The 20,042-nt window shown below is 39.2% G+C and overlaps 2 protein-coding genes across 3 annotated transcripts; both read left to right on the top strand.

The window, feature by feature from the left end:
* Positions 1–3,631: 3,631 nt before the first annotated feature.
* Positions 3,632–4,957, top strand: LOC308705594 (N-acetyllactosaminide beta-1,3-N-acetylglucosaminyltransferase 2; the record flags this gene model as incomplete). The annotated part of the gene is made up of 1 exon (XM_081390681.1): positions 3,632–4,957. The coding sequence occupies one exon, from the start codon at positions 3,632–3,634 to the stop codon at positions 4,955–4,957; it is 1,326 nt and encodes a 441-aa protein (XP_081246807.1).
* Positions 4,958–6,999: 2,042 nt separating this feature from the next.
* sart1 (spliceosome associated factor 1, recruiter of U4/U6.U5 tri-snRNP) lies at positions 7,000–19,988 on the top strand. Of its 2 annotated transcripts, XM_081391517.1 has the most exons (21): positions 7,015–7,179; positions 7,262–7,530; positions 9,575–9,629; positions 10,066–10,121; positions 11,088–11,214; positions 11,326–11,431; positions 11,543–11,620; positions 12,855–12,954; positions 13,112–13,254; positions 14,657–14,863; positions 14,947–15,050; positions 15,131–15,279; positions 15,409–15,533; positions 17,458–17,622; positions 17,725–17,835; positions 17,924–18,011; positions 18,103–18,193; positions 18,282–18,417; positions 18,500–18,589; positions 18,900–19,021; positions 19,101–19,988. In XM_081391517.1, exons 2-21 carry the CDS (start codon positions 7,269–7,271, stop codon positions 19,117–19,119), a joined length of 2,334 nt encoding a protein of 777 aa, XP_081247643.1. In that variant the 5' UTR covers positions 7,015–7,179; positions 7,262–7,268; the 3' UTR covers positions 19,120–19,988. The 2 variants fall into 2 exon arrangements, with proteins under 2 accessions (XP_081247642.1, XP_081247643.1); XM_081391516.1 differs by having other exon boundaries at positions 7,000–7,530.
* Positions 19,989–20,042: the final 54 nt, after the last annotated feature.

Raw genomic sequence — 20,042 nt, forward strand, 5'->3', positions numbered from 1 at the left:
TGTTGTCATATTCTGTTACTGTAACTTAACACTTTACCTGCAGATTTTCTTACCTAAACTAAACTGCTAAATTGCTCATTGAAGATGTTATATTTTCACATGTTCATTTTTGTTTGATCATGGCAATTTTATCAGTGACTCTTTGGACAGAGGTTTATCGAGATCCCTCAAGGGTTGAACTTTGATGTACTTTGAATGCATGTTGCTCCAAACTGACCTTCCAGTCTTCTCTCCCCTTCCTACTGACTCAGCCGTTCTCCCCTGTGAGAATTCAGTGCCCGCGCTGCTTCAGAGAGAAGACGGACATGGCAGCCTGTGTTGGATTGACCATATACTTGTGTGTACTTCAGTTTATCACTGACAAATGATGGGGCTTCATCCTTTTTCCTGTTTAAAACTTTACTGTGAGAGACTGTGATACTGTTGTGAAGCAAAAACGATTAAAAGTGTTAGACTGATCCTTGCCGGTAATGACTATGAGAATAACATACCTCTAAAAAAAAAAAAAAAAAGATCGGCTTGTTATAGAATTATTCATCGATATGATGTTCTTGCAAAGCTAAAAAGATTTGTCGAAATAAATTTTTTTACAACAAATTGGCTATACTGCAGTGTTTCTTTTTTTATATTGCTTGTGACACGAAACAAATGTGGTATCTTGTTGCATTAGTCAAACACTCCCATAAGCCCACCCTAACCAGGACCAGTTCATTCAGAACCAGGGATGTTGGTTTGGAAATTATTGGTTGTTAGTCAATGAGCTGTCAGATTACCATTGACAAATCAGCAGTGTAGCCAACCAGTTACATAACTGTTAGCTGCTGTGTTGTGCGACTGCGCTGTGATTTGGCACCCCAAGGGCTTGGATCAATAGTCAGCATGGTCTAATACAGGACACCTATCATATCAAAGTGAAACCTAGGTGCTGCTCTCTCTGGGAGAGACCTCTCTGGACTCGGTTTGCATTGGCTTTTCGGCGGCGTCCTTGTCGCAGTCTAATCTACTCCTCCTATAGGGATCCCTCCTGTGACCGCCTACTTGCAGGCCACTTCAGCGTTAACGTCAAGATGATAGAACAAAGCTGAAATGGTAGTGTGCCTGAGAGGGATGAGGAAAGAAACTGGGGCAAAGGCTTTTAGAGTGTGTGTGGAATCGTGTGCACATGTGAGAGGCCAGCATAAGAATGCTCAAGGCAACGCTGCTGATCCGTGTCCCCAAAATCCCCATGTAATATTGGTGAAACTTGATGACTCAATTGTGTAGCTTGGTCTTGAGGGCATGAATGTAGAGTAGAGGCCTAATAAAATAAGTGCAAGTTCTCTATAATAATTAGACGATGATAACTGTACAACAGCTAGCTCCAGTTGAATTTGATTGGCTGAGGGTTGTTCCAAGAGTGCTTATATAGGCCAGACACATACTTAACACAAGTAAGCAAGCATTTGTGAGTGCTTGACCAGTGCACATTGTTGCGCTTGGTTATGAATTGTGTGCCCGACACATTTTGGAATGCAACGGTGTCGCTAGAATCTAAAGCAAGGTAAACCTGCCAAGTGCTTGCTGGCCATATAATCCAAAAGACAGACTGCTAGTCTGTTCATCAGTGGTGGAGACTTTTCAGTGAATCTTTCTGCAGTTTAGCCTACATAGTTAATTCAGTAGGTGAATAAGTCATTGATTCAATGATTTGTTCAACAACATTGATTCTTTCAGAAACTAAAGTGATTTTGACTGAATTCGGAATAGCTTGTTACTACTCTCAATATTTCTTCCATATCCTTGGCACAGAGTATGCTATTTTGATTTCAGCCAGTCTTTGAGTGAGTCAGTGAATCGTTCACTTAAGGGAATCGTTCAAATCACTGATTGATTCAGGAACAAACACCACTAATGTGTGTTGCACAGGGATGCAAAATTGTATATTCTGCTTTGTTCTGTATTCTGTTTTCGTTGGAGGAGTAAAAACAGACAATAGCAAGCAATATTGTGTCACTCAGCATTGACTTCCTGTTTATTGAACAATAAAATCAAAATCCCAATTCCAATTGTGGTGTTGTTTTGCTGCAGGTAATTATGTGATTACCTGCTGCTGAATCACAGCCATGCTGATATTCAGGCCAACAGCTATCTCTCATGTGATATTTCTAAATTCTATGTCATATATATATATGTCTATATTTTAATGTCAACATTGTGACAATGCTGTAACAACCTTCACCACACAACGTATTTATAGCAACCTTTTGGTCATGTTGATAAAACGTTGTTAGAAGGTTGGGTTGTGTCAACGTTCTGTGTTTGCTGGGTATATCCTTTGCTTTGCTTGGAAAAATGACTTAATCATTCTTACGTAACAACTTTGAATACCTCCGATAAGGAAGAATTCAGTCTTTGTGATTCAAGGCACGTTTCACTAAATCTCTCTGGAGTCAACAAACATGTTGCCCAGCAACACTTTTTTTTTAGGTGTAACCTATAGGAAGCATCACTGATCAAGCAAAAACATATTGTAAGCTCAACATTTCTACTGAAACTGATATGTAATATCTCAGTCCAGGCGTTTTACAAATTTCAAAAGGCCTGTGGGTATAAAGCAGGGATTATGCAAAAAGGCTTTACATGTAACATTGGTGGGTGTGGCTTATCTGCCACCTCAAATCACCTGTGACATGCAAATGTTCTTATTTAGTATCTGCACCTGTGAAGACATTGAGAGGCAATCCTGCTCTATGGTTTAATTTCAACACCCCACCATCAGAACCAGGATATAATGTTTGCACTAGAAAAGGCCAATTTAATATTTACACATTCCTGACGCCATACACAACCAGCATGGAAAGACACCGGGGACCTCTGAGGACTTGTCAAGAAAGAATGGGAACTGCATGGGGAGAAAATTCCAGATAACTGACAGACGTTTACTACAACCATCATAGCAACTGAACCTCTAATCTGAAGGTATTGTGAATGACTTCTCTACAGTATTACAGAGGATTTTTGTAAGATAATAAATTATCTTTCAGTTATCTCACAGTTGAATATGTCACTTCAGCTAAAAAGGTGAATGTATTCTAATTGTTTTTTTAATTTATTTAATTCATGTGTTATGTATTATTACTAATGCATTGAGTAAATGTATCATGCATTTTCTGAGTACAGCTGTACCAAGTATGTCTGAAATATTATGAAATCCCAAATGTTGTGGGAAATAGTTTTCCCTGTAGAAATATTTTCCTGGTAAAAGAAAAGGAAAAGAAAACTAGATATTTTTTGCCATCCCAGATTAGTGTGCTTCAGTTGCCCAAGGGAAGATAAATTAAATAGTGCTGTAAGCAAGGCTTTTCCATATGCAGAGTAAATGTTGTGGTCTTAAAGTACATGATATAAATATCGTGGGCGGTAGGATGCTATGGATGTTGCCTGGTCAGGCGCACATAACGAGTCTCACGAGGAAAAAACCATGGAGATGGATTTCTTCAGAGACTTCCTCCTAGTGGTAGAAGCCTTAGTATTTTACTCTAATAAAAACAGCTTGGCCTGTCTGAGCTTTCTCATCTGTAATTCACTGAAATTTGATGGGGTGTATTAAATTTCCATTTACTTCTCAATGTTTTCCATTCTCTTCCAGTCCATGGCACGCTCCAGGTGTAATGGAAAGATCCTATGTCTGTGTCTCTTGCCTTGTGTGATGGTAAGTCACCTGTTGATCTACATCATGGTGTCCATATTTGTGGCCGTCTCCTACTCCCCTCCTCTACCGCAGCTGCCCCTCCATTTCATTGCCACCGGAGCCTCTGCAAACTCGGGAGCTCTTGCATCCCATCCAGTTCAGCCCTTCTGGAGTCTCAGACTAGAGGACGGGGCACTGTGGAACCGCCTCCAGCACATTTGGGACAGAGAACGCAACCCCATATTGAGAGGTAACTGCACAAGGTACAAATGTCCAAGCCTTGATGCAATACAACCCCAAAAGATGGGGAAAACTGGTGCTTGTGAACAAGACAAGACTTGGACGTCTCACCTGCCCGATTTTAACACCCTTCCTGAACAAATGAAGGATTTTGTCCTGTCCATGCACTGTAGGCGTTATGCTATCCTTGTGGACCAACCCAACCTGTTTTTCGAGCAGGACTCTGAAACGCTGTTCCTTCTGATGGCGATTAAGTCGCAAGTTGGAAACTTTGAGAACAGACAGGCCATCCGAGAGACATGGGGAAGGAGTGGCCGGATCCAAGGGGGCGGCGGAGGAAGAGGCTGGTTCATACGCACTGTCTTCTTGCTTGCGAGGCAGGACACAGATACAGGGCCTCATCCGGACCTGAGTGCCCTGTTGAAGTTGGAGAGCAGCACCCATAAGGACATCCTGCAGTGGGATTTCAAAGACACTTTCTTCAACCTCACCCTGAAGGATGTCCTCTTCTGGGACTGGTTTTCGCAACACTGTCCTCATGTCCACTTCATTTTCAAGGGAGATGATGATGTGTTTGTTAGGACTAAGGCTCTGCTGGACTACTTAGACCATGTTGGAGTACAAAAAACACTTCAAAATAAAACGAAAGGATGGGATGATTTCATTGTAGGGGATGTTATTGCCAATGCCTGGCCCAATCGGCAGCCTAATACTAAATATTACATACCCGAAAGCTTCTATAAGGGAACGTATCCCGCGTATGCAGGAGGTGGAGGGGTGGTTTACTCTGGTGCTTTGGCCATGCGTCTGCAGGAGGTCTCACGTTGGGTCAGCTTGTTTCCCATTGACGATGTTTACTTAGGAATGTGCCTTCACAGGCTCGGCGTATCCCCCACTCATCATTCGGGTTTCCTCACTTTCGACCTTCCAGAGGATCTGCGGGGAAAGCCATGTGCATATCATAATGTTCTCCTAGTGCATAAACGCACCCCAAAAGAAATGATAACTCTGTGGAAGGAGCTGCTGGTTCCTCCTCAGGAGTGCTAGTGTAAAGCAGGGCAGCTTGTTCATAAATTCAAATGAAGGTAAATGATGCAGCTGGGACCCAGACTTCAGAGTTATTTTTTGTTTTCACCACAAGGTATTTTCAATTGGGTGTGTTAATTTGCATAAAAAGGCCCTTGTTTTTCTCTGATGTTGGGCTGTGTGTGCAGTGGTCATAATGGGAAGAACAAATTATGGCAAGACAGCAGACAAGCTAAAAATGGCATTGGAAGTCACAATGGCTGACTTCACAAGAGAGGGTTCTTGTGGAATGGCTCTTGTTTTATGGGAATAATAATGAATATAGTGGACAATTAAGGAGTCTCTTGTTATTTTTTTATTTTTAAGATTAGAGGTGGCCCAATTAGGATCTCATAATGGAGCAAATCAAAAACTGCCATGAACATAATTCCGCTTTGTATTTAATTAAAAAGCTATGTGTGCTTTATGTTAAAAACAAAACAAAAGCTTTACTATTTTATTTGAAATGTTTCAGAGATTTGTTTAGAATGTTTTTAGACACTATTTTTACACTCGGAATCTATATTTTTGCTCTGTTTGAGTTTTACATAATATATGTCATTTTCCTTTGTTTTGCAAGAATTGCCAATGTGGAAATGGAGTATCTGGACTCCATTTTGGAGAGGCAAAATGCCTGAACACCCTACAGACATTGTAATATGGTTTTGGCCTTGTGGGCCCAATTATAGCCTGGTGTTGTTGGAGGCATACTGAATTACAACAACAAAACATAATAATGGGAAATAATGAATGAAAATAATGGATAATGAACAATGTATTATTTATTCGATTGGTCATAGAATTTAGGCCTACTTTAATAATAAAGTATACTTTAAATGTTTGTGCATTGATCCGATTCATGTAATTGAATGGTTAAGAGCATTTTTTGATCTCAGAATTTCATTATGTTTGTTTCACTTATTATTATAATCTCTGTGGTTTCATTTGCCTTGAATGGCTCACTGTCAATGTATCTTTATTATTAATAGTGGAAATGGCCCTCTTCATTTTTGTTTGATCAGAAAGTCACCTTCATCCTCCAAACGTTTGTTAGTAATCATGCCAAAAGAAGCTTGTATATTCTTACTCAAGTAAAGACAGACATTGAAGTAAAAGATGTTAACCTAGTTAAACTGTTGTTGTTTTTTCACCAAAGAAATTCTCTCTCTCTCTCTCTCTCTCTCTCTCTCTCTCTCTCTCTCTCTCTCTCTCTCTCTCTCTCTCTCTCTCTCTCTCTCTCTCTCTCTCTCTATGTGTGTGTGTGTGTGTGTGTGTGTGTGTGTGTGTGTGTGTGTGTGTGTGTGTGTGTGTGTGTGTGTGCATAAATGTGTGTATTTATAACAGACAGACAGACAGACAGACAGATAGATAGACAGATAGATAGATAGATAGATAGATAGATAGATAGATAGATAGATAGATAGATAGATAGATAGATAGATAGATAGATAGATAGATAGATAATTTAGAATGTATTGTAATTTTTTGCATATAAATTATATAGGCCTATTTCTCCTTTCTTTCAAGAATAATTTGTATTTTTGAGTTGTATTTTTGTGTGGAGTTTCTTCTCACCTCAATAGGGGTGTGAGGTAGGCTACTATTTAAAAATGCTTTGGTAGAATATTTATTGTGAAAAGTACTGAACTAAAAATCTTTCTCTTCAAGCTCATATATCTACCATTAATACATTGAAAGCATTGTATAGTATAGTAGGCCTAGTATTTTACAAATAGCCTAGCCTATTTGACTTTATTGAACGGTTTCAAAGCCAATATATTAATTGTGCATTTTGCGAATTATTAGATTTAGCCTACATGCCACAAAAAATGATTACTATACTTTCTCATTATATTATTCTCATAGCATTTAAATGAGTTTTTGCCATAGGCTGTGTAAAAGGAATTTTTTTTGTTGTTGTTTTTTTACTGAAGAAACTCTAAAAGTGTGGGCTGCGTTGTACAGACCAACAGCTTCCACACTAGTAGGTGGCGCTGCTACTGCTGCACCCTCTTAGTCCATTTAACCCGGAAGTTGTCAGAGCAGCACAGCGTTCATCAAACGATTGCGTTATTGCGGTAGTGATAGTCGTGTTTGTTTCGTGTTTACATTTTTCAACAAACATAAATGCGAAATAATGCGTTAAAACCCCGATAACAGAATCTGGACCTGATACTGCGATGTCTTTGTACTGTTGATATTAGGTAAATAGTTACCTCTTTGCCGTATTATAATCGACTAAAGTTCATTAGAGAGACGCATAAAGCACATTTAATCCGTAAACAGAACCGAAATGGGTTCATCAAAGAAACACAAAGAAAAGGAGAAAGACCGGGATCCCGAGGATCGGCACCGTGAGCACAAGAAACACCGTCACAAGGATCGAGACAAGGAGAAGGAAAAGGACCGAGAGCGAGATAAGAGAAAGAGATCCCGATCCAGAGAGAGGAGCAGCCGGGGAGCAGAGAGAGACCGAAGCGGTAAAGCAGAGAAGAGCAATGCGGAGCCACGAGTCAAGAAAGAGAGGCTTGATCCTGCTTTCGAGGACAACAGCGGTCAGTCGTCCTGTCCACCCTGTAGTTTCTGGCAAACTACCATAATTACTACAGTAAAACTGTGTTGACTTGGTGTTCTGCTACACTGTCATCAAAATCAAAATGTAGACGGCATGTTTGAGCCTTATAGTTATAGGCCCGGTTTCACAGACAGGGCTTAGATTAAAGGAGAACTCCGGTCAATTTTAACATTGAGCTCATTTTTTTGTACATTTGGAGTGCTGTCAATACAGAGAACAACGACAAAAATCGGTGTTGCCTACACCGAGTTATTCTATTTTTAAAATTTGCACCCTGTTGACTTCAATGGGGCAAGTACTAAACCCGCTTTTAGGCTCTTAACATCCTTGATGTGTCATTACAAGTGCACAGAAAATGTGAGTGATTCCTTCTGAGTGAACACGAGTGGATCTGACTGCAGTAGATGTGAAAGATATGTATAAAAATGATGTTATTTCAGCCAGCGCAAATACCTGTTTACATCCTGTTTTTCGGTTGAAGTCCAAAGTAGTCGATTGCCGAGTTCACCCGCATACATACAACCGGCGTAGCGTCATAGAACGTCTCTGAAAAGGTTCACGCCCACTTTTAGGGGAAAACAATCCGGCGAGCGCCATACACAGTAACGGATTGAGGATGTGTACTAACCCTTACAAACATGTAATTTGTATTTAAACATTGTTTTTCACACAGTAGGCTACCCCTATTATGTATTTGTATTTAATTATTTTTTTCCACACAGTATTTTTTATTTTTTTTTTAAATGTATTTATGCCCATCTCTGCCTGCCATCATCATCAATATCTTGCTGTTATGGAAATATCATGAATTACGGATGATGCTATCGAAAGCTAAATCAGGCTAGTTGTATAGCTGGACAGAAAAGTGCACTCAGTAGCTACTCTAAATATAAAGACACAATATTATACATTTAAAGATGTTTACTTCTTAAAACCGTAGTAAAATCATTCACTAGCTACCTGGTGACTCGATGAGGTACGAGTAAATGTCCGGGTAAACCACTGGGTGGGGTTGATGGGCCAATTTGACGCTGGTAGAATGAAACGGGATATGTTTTTAAGTTGCCCAAAATTTAGTTTATAAATGTATCGTTCACGCTCTATGGAAGGCAGGGTGGACATATAATTACTCGACATATTTCATTTAAGTGATTTCTGAAGTTATACACGTCTGCCGGCTGTGTACGGACGTTGTTTTGTGCCGCTATTTTGTATTGAAGTCTATGGGAAGTCTGGCTTGTTTTCCCCTAAAAAGGGGCGGTTACAAAATTGACAGTTAAGTTCCCGGATGTGCCGGTTGTATGTATAGGTTTAGTTACCTATGATCACGCGCGTGAACTCAGCAATCGACTACTTTGGACTTCAACCGAAAAACAGGATGTAAACAGGTATTTGCGCTTTCTGAAATAACATCATTTTTATACATATCTTTTACATCTACTGCAGTCAGATTCACTCGTGTTCACTCAGAAGGAATCACTCACATTTTCTGTGCACTTGTAATGACACATCAAGGATGTTAAGAGCCTAAAAGCAGGTTTAGTACTTGCCCCATTGAAGTCAACAGGGTGCAAATTTTAAAAATAGAATAACTCGGTGTAGGCAACACCGATTTTTGTAGTTGTTCTCTGTATTGACAGCAATCCAAATGTACAATAAAATGAGCTCAATGTTAAAATTGACCGGAGTTCTCCTTTAAGCCAGGGTAAGGCCTTTTGTTCAATTAGGACATTTAAGTAGATTTATAAACGTGCCTTAGAAAAAAACATTTCTTATGTGCTGCTTGAGACTAAACAATGGCAGTGACATATTTAAAGATATGTCGGTGCAAGTTGCTTTGAGTTAAAACGGCTCAAACATGCATTTCAGTCTGGGAAACCAGCCTTCATCTTATCCTCATTTCTTAATAAAATTCACCATGGTAGCCCATACATTTCTTTGTCCTACTACATTTATGGCATGCAATAATCTTTAAGGCCTTGACATTGTTCTGTATTCATGTACGTCAACATTTTGTATTGCAGAGCCAGGTCCCAAATCTGCTGGTGGTGATGCTTCGCTCAGCATTGAAGAGACCAAGTATGTAGCATACTGTCATTTGTAATTATGAGAGGGGAATGTATAATTAATTAAAATACATGTATTCTATGTAAGGGTTAATGCCCGACGAGGTGTCATTGTCAGGTATTAATGGACCGTCCTCCGGCGAAGTCCATTAATACCTGACAATGGACACCTCGAAGGGCATTAACCCGCTTATACCATGGTCACTTGCCAAATAACACATTTTTAAAACATTAGTTTATATTTTAATTAGTTTTACAATCGAAATCTAAAGTTTTTACAAACAATAACTTGGTTTCCCTGGTTACGCCTGACGGTTTATTTACTAGGTGTCCTCTATCACTTTTTAATGGACACCCTGCTGCAGCCAATGAGAATTGACTATTCACCCAGACCATGATATAAATATATTAGCCTATATTACTAAATGCTATTACTCTTTGTTTTGCAGTAAACTGAGGGCCAAACTAGGTTTAAAACCCCTTGATCTCAATGAAAACAAGAAAGGTAAGAATTTGATGGTCATATTACATCAAACTGCTGTTTTATACACTACTGTTTAAATTTTGGGGACAGGAAGATTTTATAAAAAAAAAAAAAAAAAAAAACGTATTTAGCAATGATTCATTAAAAGGGTCATGGACTGCTTTTTTTTTAACAATGTTTCCTGAGGTGTATTTATAATCTTTATTTTTATTACATAAATTATTTTCCTAATTTTGAATGCTGTTTGAAGGGTCGTGTCTGATTTGAGACTTGTGTAAACGCCCACTGCTATGATTAGCTAACATCTTTGCATATGAAATAAGTATTACATATGGAAATCTCTCTGAATTTTTTACTATGTTTTTACTATTACAGCTTTTGAGATTAATTGGGCGTTGTTTATAGCATTATATTTAGATCTACTCTCGTCGCATGAAAGATTGCAGCCATGAGCATTGTGGCCGTTGATCTCGTCAATGCAACTTGATTTCTATACTCTCACGAATGCTTTCATCAGAACTAACAGTTCAAACATGATGCAAATAAGAGATTCATTGTGCAGTGCAGACAGCGCCATTGATTATAATGAGAGTTTTGTCGAAACTCCTTTGGCGAATGTTTCCTGAGTTGCAAATAAGCATATCAGAATGATTTCTGAAGGATCATGTGACGCTGAAGACTGGAGTAAAGATGCTGGCAACTCTGCTTTGTAATCACTGGAATCAATTACATTCTTAAAATAGAAAAAAGTTATTTTAAGTTGTAATAATATTTCATAATATTACTGTGTTTTTTTTTCTTTTTCATCAAATAAATGCAGCCTTGGGCACAAAGAGAATTTCAAAAACATAACAGATCTTTTTGACCCAAACTGTAGAACGTTAGTGTTTGTATTTGCTTTATTGTACGCATTGCTTTGTATGTAATCTAATGTAATCTTATTTGAAGCATTTCTTCTAAATCTATGATTGTTTGCTGGTTTCTCAGAGACTGGAACCAAGGAGGAGCCCCTCGTGGCTGAGACCATTAATCCTGTCCATATCAAACAGCAGGCCGAGATTAGAGAGAAACTGGCTGCTCTCAAAGAGAAGCGTCTGCTCAATAAGAAACTGGGGTAGGATATTGTTGCCACCTGCAATGGATAATAAAACCTTCAATATGTTATTCAAACTAAATCAAATGCTAAATTGTACTAACATCCGTCTGTTTGTTGTTTTGTTTTCAGGAAGGTGAAGGCGCTTGGGGATGAGGAACCATGGCTGGACGACACCGCAGCCTGGGTAGAGAGGAGTCGCAAACTGGCCAAGGAGAAGGAGTTGGCGGAGAAGAGGGTGAGAATAGACTGTTGTGGAGACAACCAGATGGCTAGCTTTGTCTCAATTTTTCTTTATCTGTTTTATAATTTTTTTATTTTGTCTTCTGTGTAATCCCTCTCTTAACAGGCCAAACTCCTTGAGGAGATGGATGAAGAGTTCGGTGTTAGCAATCTGGTCGAGCAGGAGTTTGCACAGGAAAAGAGGGTGTGTGTGAGCTTATTGATACTTTCTTGCTGTTCTCCAGTCAGACTTTTAATCCAGCTGTTCTCAACCTTTTCTCAGCTCCCAAGTGCCCCATCTACTCATTTTCAGACTTGCTGGTTATTAAAGGGATATTTCACCGCAGGGAAGATGAATGTGTATTTAAATTCATTTATGTATTAGAAAAATGAAATTATTTTAGAAGTTGGTGCCTTCTAGACTGAGAAAAGCCAGAAAATGTATTTTTGGCTCATGTGGATGAAAGACAACAACTCACAGAATGCTCTTGCTTTGCTGCCCTACGAGGCCACTCCCAAGCCACGCCTACCAGTCACAGAGGGCAGTATCGGAAGAAATGATACAACTAGGCTACTAGTCGACTCGAAACTGAAAAGATGCCGTTTTATTGTGAGATCCATTCCCACCCCTAATGGGCGAGTTGAAAACATGCGGAACTAGCTCCTACTACTGGCTGTAGTCTCTAGCCTCTGGCCAAAAAAGCCTCCGATGACGCAAAATGACGTTTTTTGCGTCATCTGAGGTTTTTTCCAGACACACAATCCGTCTCAGGGGGACATGAGGGAGGGAAGCACGGCCATTCGAAAATACTACCGGGTTTCTACTGATACAAAGCTTAATGCTAATTGGTGAAGTATCCCTTTAATGTCATATAATAATATATAAATATTATATAAAATAAATGTAATTCTAGATCATTCCAGAAGCTTCAATGAGTTGCTGATTTTATTTAAAATTTTTACTCGCAGATATTAGTAGTTTCTACCCAATAAAATATTTCAGAGATTGGCATAACTAGAAAATTATCATTTTCTATAATTTCTATCAAATTATCATTAGAAAATTTTCATTACTTAAGATTTTATTAGTGTACTTGACTTTTCCATGTTTAGGAATCCTCAAATACAAGTTTTCCAAGATAGTGGCAATCCTGGTCTCTTAAATAAAGGTGATGTTTGTTGAGGGGGTGAATTAAAATAAGAAATATCTTGATGTTTAACTGTTTTAGTTTATTTTAATATTTATTTAGTCTTATTTTAAATCATTTTAAGTCATCGGGGACCTTAATCAGAGGAACTAGCTTTGATCATGTAACTGTTGTTGAAGAAAAGGTTTCTTTTATTTATTTGTGTGTATATATATATATATATATATATATATATTTTAGTATTGCATATCCATTTATGTATTAATTCAGTTTAGCTGTTTTCCTAACCAGGACTCATACGGCTCACGCCATCTCAAAGGGCTCAAGGTTCAACACAAGATGGACTCTTTCAGAGAGGGAGAAACGGTTGTCTTAACTCTACAAGACAAAGGTAAGCTAACATGATGATGATGATGATGATGATGATGATGATGATGATGGTGAGGGTGGGTAAATGTTCTTTTGCTGTAGATGAATAAGCATCTGCTAAATCACTGACAGCACCTACACGCACACTCACGGTTTCTTTGTGTGTGTGACTTTCACAGGTGTTCTGGAAGAGAAGGAGGATGTGCTGGTGAATGTGGGTCTGGTGGACAAAGAGAAAGCAGAGAAAAATGTGGAGCTGAAGAAAAAGAAGCCAGATTATAAACCTTATGAAGAAGAGGAGAGTGTGGATGACATGCTCGTTGTAAGATCGCCTGTTAACTTTGAAATTTCAAATTCGCTAGATGCATTAAAATATATTTAGGATGCTTTCTCACTAGCACTTTTTGTGCGCACCCGGGTTTGATTGACGTGAGAGTTCGGTTGTTTGGACGATGTGAACGCTGTTTTCCAAACTCAATTGCGCACCCGTGATCCGTACCAGAGGTCGCATAAAAAGGGTGGTCTGGTACGCTTCATGTGAACTCCATTACGGTACCCTGCTGAAACAAATGCAATCGTACCAAAAACACTTTTTGCAGATAGACGCAAGTGCCATTATGTGCTGATGGTTTGGAAACAAAAACATAATTAAAAAAAAAAAAAAAATCGAGCAATCGAACTCTGTTCCGGACCAGGCAATCAAACCAAGTGTGAAAGCACCCTTAAAGAATCTCACCTGGTAACACATTAGCACTTGACGTCACACTGCCTGAACAGATTGCCTGAAATTTGGCATCACAACATTATAATGTAAAAGTTGAGGCAATGAGCAAAAAAAATCCCCACTATTAAAGGGTTAGTTCACCCAAAAATGAAAATTCTGTCAGTAATTACTCACCCTCATGTTGTTCCAACCATGTAAGTCTTTCGTTCATCTTCGGAACACAAATTAAGATATTTTTGATGAAATCTGACAGAATTTTGACTCCTCCATAGGCTTCCAGTGTGACCGAAACTCACCGGCCCAGAATAGTTATTAAAACATCGTTAAAATAGTCCAAGTAACTACAGTGGCACTACATTAAGTTTATCATGCGACGAGAATACTTTTTGTGCGCAAAAACAAACAAAAATAACGACTATTCCACTTTTCATTTCCTTCTCTCTGGGCCTCTTAGTGTTTTTGCGCTGCGCGTCTGTGTTGCACGTCATCACGCAACACACACATGACCGGCGTCGGCCAATAGTGAGCCTACGTGGTGACGTGTAACACAGACGCGCTGCGCAAAACCACTACGCGAACCAACTAGAGGTCCAGAGAGAAGGAAATGAATAGTGGAATAAAGTCGTTATTTTTGTTTGTTTTTGCGCACAAAAAGTATTCTCGTCGCTTGATATAATTAAGATTGAGCCACTGGAGTCACTTGGACTATATTAACGATCTCTTTAATAACTTTTCTGGGCCATCAAGTTTCGGTCACACTGGAAGCCTATGGAGGAGTGAAACATGGCTCAGATTTCATCAAAAATATCTTAATTTGTGTTCCGAAGATGAACGAAGGTCTTACGCGGTTGGAACAACATGAGGGTGAGTAATTACTGACAGAATTTTAATTTTTGGGTGAACTAACCCTTTAAGATACCACTGATTTTGGCTGATAGCACTGTGCGCTTCTGTCTTTCTTAAACGTAACATTCTTATGTCTTCTTTTAATTCTTTCCAGTTCAAGCCAAAGTCTGTGCTGTCCAAGTACGACGAGGAGATCGAGGGGGAGAAGAAGAAGAGTTTCAGGCTGAGTTCTGGAGGTTTTGTCGGGGGTGAGAGAGAGCGAGAGCTGCAGGCCATCAGAGAAAACCTGCACAATCAGGCCCAGTCTCTGGACATGCCCTCTCTCAGCCTCGCCACTGAATACTACACGCCACAGGAAATGGTGAGAAAGACGCCTGTTTAAGTGCACTCTGTTTTAAGTTTGATGTCATTCTTGACTGATTGTTCTGCCGTGTGTCACATCAGGTTGGCTTTAAGAAGACCAAACGCAAAGTCAAGAAAATCAGAAAGAAGGAGAGGGCTGGTGACCTCTTGATTGACGACACTCGAAGCACAGATTTTGGCTCCAGGTAAAGCCTTCACTTGCTTGCTGTTGAATACTACAGCGACACCACTGTTATTTCAACCCAAAACCGGTTCTGGCACTTAGGTCTCGAGGTCGAGGTAGAAGGCAAGATGAGGAGGAGGAGGGGGCGGCAGAGCCTGGGTATGTTGCTTTGGAAACCAGCAGCAAGCCTAGGGATGTCCTCCAACAGTCGGATGACATTAGAATGGCCGACATGGACATTAGTGATGAAGGTAACAGAACTTTTTAATGATTTTTCATTTTACGAAGACATCTCTTTCTGTCTGTAGGGCTTCCCTTTGAAATTCAAATGAATTGCATCAGTATTCTCTGCACTCACTCTTTCTCCTCATCTTTCCCAGAGGACTTTGTCTCTCCAGAGCCTACTGCGTTTGAAGAGGATGAAGCCGAGCAGGAGCTCCAGAAACAACTTGAGAAACAGAGGAAACTCAGGCAAAAACAGATGCTCAAAGACTCAGGAGAGAGGGTCAGCACTATTCAGCTCTGAAGCAATTCTTCTGCAATGCAGATAAAAATCCACATTTGTATTAATTATTCAAATGAGTCAGTTTTTACAACCCCAAGGCCATGTTTTTTATATGGCAGTGGTTGAGTTATAAAACATGCACTTTTGCAGGACACCTCCCATCTAACAGATATCGTTGAATCAGTCAAGTCAAGTCATCTTCATTTATATAGCGCTTTTAACAATGTAGATTGTTTCAAAGCAGTTTGACAGAGATAAACGTATAATTTATGGTAACAGAGATTGTTTTGGCTTTATAGCGGTTCTTTAATAGTTATTTTTCAGCTAAAGTTATTTTTGATTGATTCGCTTCCGTTGCAACAATCATTTATTAAATTAGGGGCCGCTAAGACGACACAATTCTCTCTACACAGACTTTAAACGCGAACCTGTGAGAAACGCTGATGGCGTTCACATGCGCATTAAAGAATTGGTTCTATAGTTATGTGCGTTTGAATATGTGCACTGGTTTGTAATTCCGAAAAACAGAATTTTACATTAATTAGCCACTTCAGGGTAGGTACGTGAAATGAATTTCCCGAAAACGCTTTATCTGTAGAGTGGTAAAGGGATCGTTCATAGGGAGAGACTAGTTGGCACTTCAGCACTGCATTGTCATCGGGTCCAGGCGAAGGTCCTTCGTCAGATCTGGATACGGCCTGGATCCGGCAGGCTGCGTGAAAACCTCGGGATAAACAAAGACACTAAAATTAGCGTAGATGCCATTCTTCTTATGATGTAACGAGTACATCAGGATTTATGGGAAGTGTTCCTGGTTCCGGCTGATCTAATCTATACAGCCTAACATTGAATTATAGAAGTCTATAATCTGTTATGTGAAAGCTAGGTCAAAGAGATGTGTTTTTAGTCTAGCTTTGAACTGACAGAGTGTGTCTGCTTCCCGAACAATGGTAGGAAGACTGTTCCAAAGTTTTGGTGCTAAATAGGAGAAGGATCTACCGCCAGCAGTCGATTTTGATATTCTAGGTATTATCAACTGGCCGGAATTTTGAGATCGCAATAGACGTTAAGGACTATAATGCGTTAAGAGCTCGCTCAAGTACTGCGGAGCTAAACCATTTAGTGCTTTGTAAATAATCAGCAATATTTTAAAATTTATGTGATGTTTAATAGGCAGCCAATGCAGATGCAAATCAGTGGCAGATTCTCACAACTGACCTGCACGACACACACTTGGGGCCAGATTTACTAAACAGCAAATTAGCGTGAGAGTGCAAACCCATAAAAGCACTGATGGGAGTGGAAAATTCTGCGTGTGATCTACATACTGATTATTTCCACAATGACCAACGCAATCTACCAAGAGCAGCACAAATTAGCGTCTGGTTTAAGACATGCTTTTTTGGGCGTTAAATAGCAGTAAATTGACTAGCGCGAACATTAGTAAATCGCCTTGCATGATTCATTTAAATACTCTCCTCCCATAAATTTTGCATCTGAAAGGGAAACTCCTACAAATGCATATGCAATAAGATTTTATCTTTGTGTTTAGTAAATCCTGACAGTAGTTTTTTAACGGCAAAAGAGGGTTTGCGCTGATGCAAGCTGTTAGTAAATATGGCGCTTTATTCGCTACCATTTAGCCGCATCAGTTTTATAGGGTTTCACCCATTCTAAAATCTTTGACTGTTGATCCCTCTTTTTAAAAGTAAACTAACTTTAAAAAGGGAATTGCTTTTTTCATGCAATTACCTGTTGAACCCAACCCCCCACTCCCTACTTTATATAATACTATTATATTCTATTGAATCAAGTCAGTGCTAAAGTTTAATGTAACTAAATACTACTATTTTTTTTAATGTATTTTTAATAATTAACAATAAAACATTTATTCAACCATTTCTTTTGTACGTGATGTTTCCAGGTGGCTGAGCACATGAAGCAAATGGGGATGGCAGAAGATGACGACAATGACCCTGACAAAAGGAACAACATTGTCTTCAATGCCACCTCTGAATTTTGTCGTACTCTTGGAGACATCCCAACCTACGGGCTGTCAGGCAACCGAGAGGACCAAGAGGATATTATGGTACAAACCATCCCAACACTTTATTTATTTAAAATAATCCCTCTTGTGATATGTTTCTTCACCTGCAGGTCTTGATGATTTTGATTTGTTTGGGTCACACAGGACTTTGAAAAGGATGTTGAGAAAGAAGGAGGTGGACAGTCAGACTCTGATATGGATGACAACGTGGGCTGGAGCACTGTCAACCTGGACGAGGAGAAAGTCCAGGCAGATGTGAGTCTTCCGCTCACCTCATTGACTGCAATTCTGTTGGAATGTGGAACCTTTTCTTTAACATGATCTTTTCTGTTTTCTGTTTTAGTTCTCAACGGCATCCACAACTATTCTGGATGAAGAGCCCATTGTAAACTCTGGTCTCTCTGCTGCTCTGCTTCTGTGCAAAAACAAAGGTGAGAGATGAACCAAATCTGATTTTGAACTAGATAGAACATGTTATAATGTCTGATTTATTTAAAATGTATATTTATTGGACCCTTTCAGGGCTGTTGGACACACAGATGCTGAAGGTGGCTCGTGTCAAAAACCCAAAACCAGTTCTGGCGAACGATAACTACTGCATCGAAGACAAGATGTGAGTAGATGTAGAAATACTTTCCCCAGTGGTTCTTGTTAAAAAAAAGAAAAAAAGCCAAGCCTATTTCCTTTTCATTCTACTGCAGGAATATTGATGACAAGTACAGCAGGAGGGAGGAATACAGAGGCTTCACTCAGGATTTTAAGGAAAAGGATCACTACAAGCCTGATGTCAAGATTGAATATGTTGATGAATCTGGTCGCAAGCTGACCCCTAAAGAGGTTTGTGCACGTGTGGTTCTTCACCTATCACGTTATTAGATATCACTGCTACGAGTGCTCAGCTTCATGTGTCGTCCTCCAGGCTTTCAGACAGCTGTCCCATCGCTTCCACGGGAAGGGTTCTGGCAAGATGAAGACGGAACGGAGAATGAAAAAGCTTGAGGAAGAGGCGGTATGTTTTCTTCACATCGCCAAGCATATTAAAACATGCAGCACCATTAAACTCGCCAATAAATGGAAGTTGCAATTAGTCTTTTCTACCCTATTGTGATGAATAAAAAAAATGGAGGGCAGGACTTGTCCATCGGGAATTGATTAGATTGTTGTCGTTTGCTATTGCTGCAATCTCATGTGAAAAAATAAATAAAAGATTTGTCAATTTTGATTTTTGGCTTTAATTGATGTGGGTCTTTTTTGGTGTGTATATAGCACCGTCTGTCTTGTCAAACTATTAAAGGTTTTTTCCCCCATTGTTTCTGCAGCTGCTGAAGAAGATGAGCAGCAGTGACACTCCTCTGGGAACCGTCGCTCTTCTGCAGGAAAAGCAGAAGTCCCAGAAAACTCCTTACATTGTGCTGAGTGGCAGTGGGAAGAGCATGAATGCGTACGTATTCATTCACCATTTCTATTCCATTCCATCTATATACTGGTTGCTAACTGGTTTTATCTCCCTCTTTTCACAGGAACACCATAACAAAGTAAATCTAGATTCTGGAACCTTAGAACAGGCCTTTCACAGAAGATTTCTCAAAGAAAATGTACTCGTTTTAGCCGTCTCTTAAATGAATAAAGTCGCAACTAGTGATGTATATACAGACATTGTCCTGTGTGTGAATTTAAATCCCTTGATTAATTTCGTGATTCAGACAATTCCTGTAGAACACTTTTTATTTTGTCTTCATTAAAAACTCTTGCGATTTAAACTGATCTAATATTATTGATGTATTATTACAAGCATTTTTGTTTGTTTTGTAGAGTTTGTTAAAAAAAAAAAAAAGTACAATGTACTTATTGTGTCCATGTTGTATTTCAAAACACTCGTGCTTCTAATAATGTGTGAAACGGGTAAGGTTAAGGACCAGTTTGGTTTAAGGGTGGGTTAAGGTGTAGGGGAAGGCTCAACAGTCGAATTATAGATGTAATTACAGAAATTAATTATATATGTAATTATATGCAGGTATTTTATAAATGAAATTTCAATGAAAAAACATGCATTTACACAATAAGTGCATTGCAACAAATTATTAATTTAAATATAAGTACATAGTAGTTAAGGACACCTAATATAAAGTGGGACAAAAGTATGTATTATCAATGTACTATAAAGTAAGTGTAGTGCCAGTAGTTCTTAGCTTTTGCTGTTCTTTGTGTAGTTTAATAACTGATACCACAGTGGAGTTAGATGCTGCATTGCCATCTATTGATGTGGATCAGCATGACCTTCTATGAGTTTACATAAATTACACTAATACTATTGATTTTTAGGCCGAGGTCTACACACTCATTAATTCCCTTACCCGTCTGACAAAAAAGAAGCACCTTGGGCATTAAATACAAATATTTCCACCTAGTCTAAGCTGTTCATTAGCGTGTTTTGCGCTCTTCGCATCACCAAACAGCACTAC

This window comes from Scardinius erythrophthalmus (assembly GCF_964197995.2).
Source record: "Scardinius erythrophthalmus genome assembly, chromosome: 17".
NCBI lineage: Eukaryota > Metazoa > Chordata > Actinopteri > Cypriniformes > Leuciscidae > Scardinius > Scardinius erythrophthalmus.

Coding starts and splice junctions, on each gene's coding strand:
- sart1 (XM_081391516.1), top strand. CDS start 7,269: ATGGGTTCATCAAAGAAACACAAAGAAAAGGAGAAAGACCGGGATCCC. Junction 11,215..11,325: donor CTGCTCAATAAGAAACTGGG/GTAGGATATTGT, acceptor TTTTGTTTTCAG/GAAGGTGAAGGCGCTTGGGG. Junction 18,418..18,499: donor GCAAGCTGACCCCTAAAGAG/GTTTGTGCACGT, acceptor GTCGTCCTCCAG/GCTTTCAGACAGCTGTCCCA.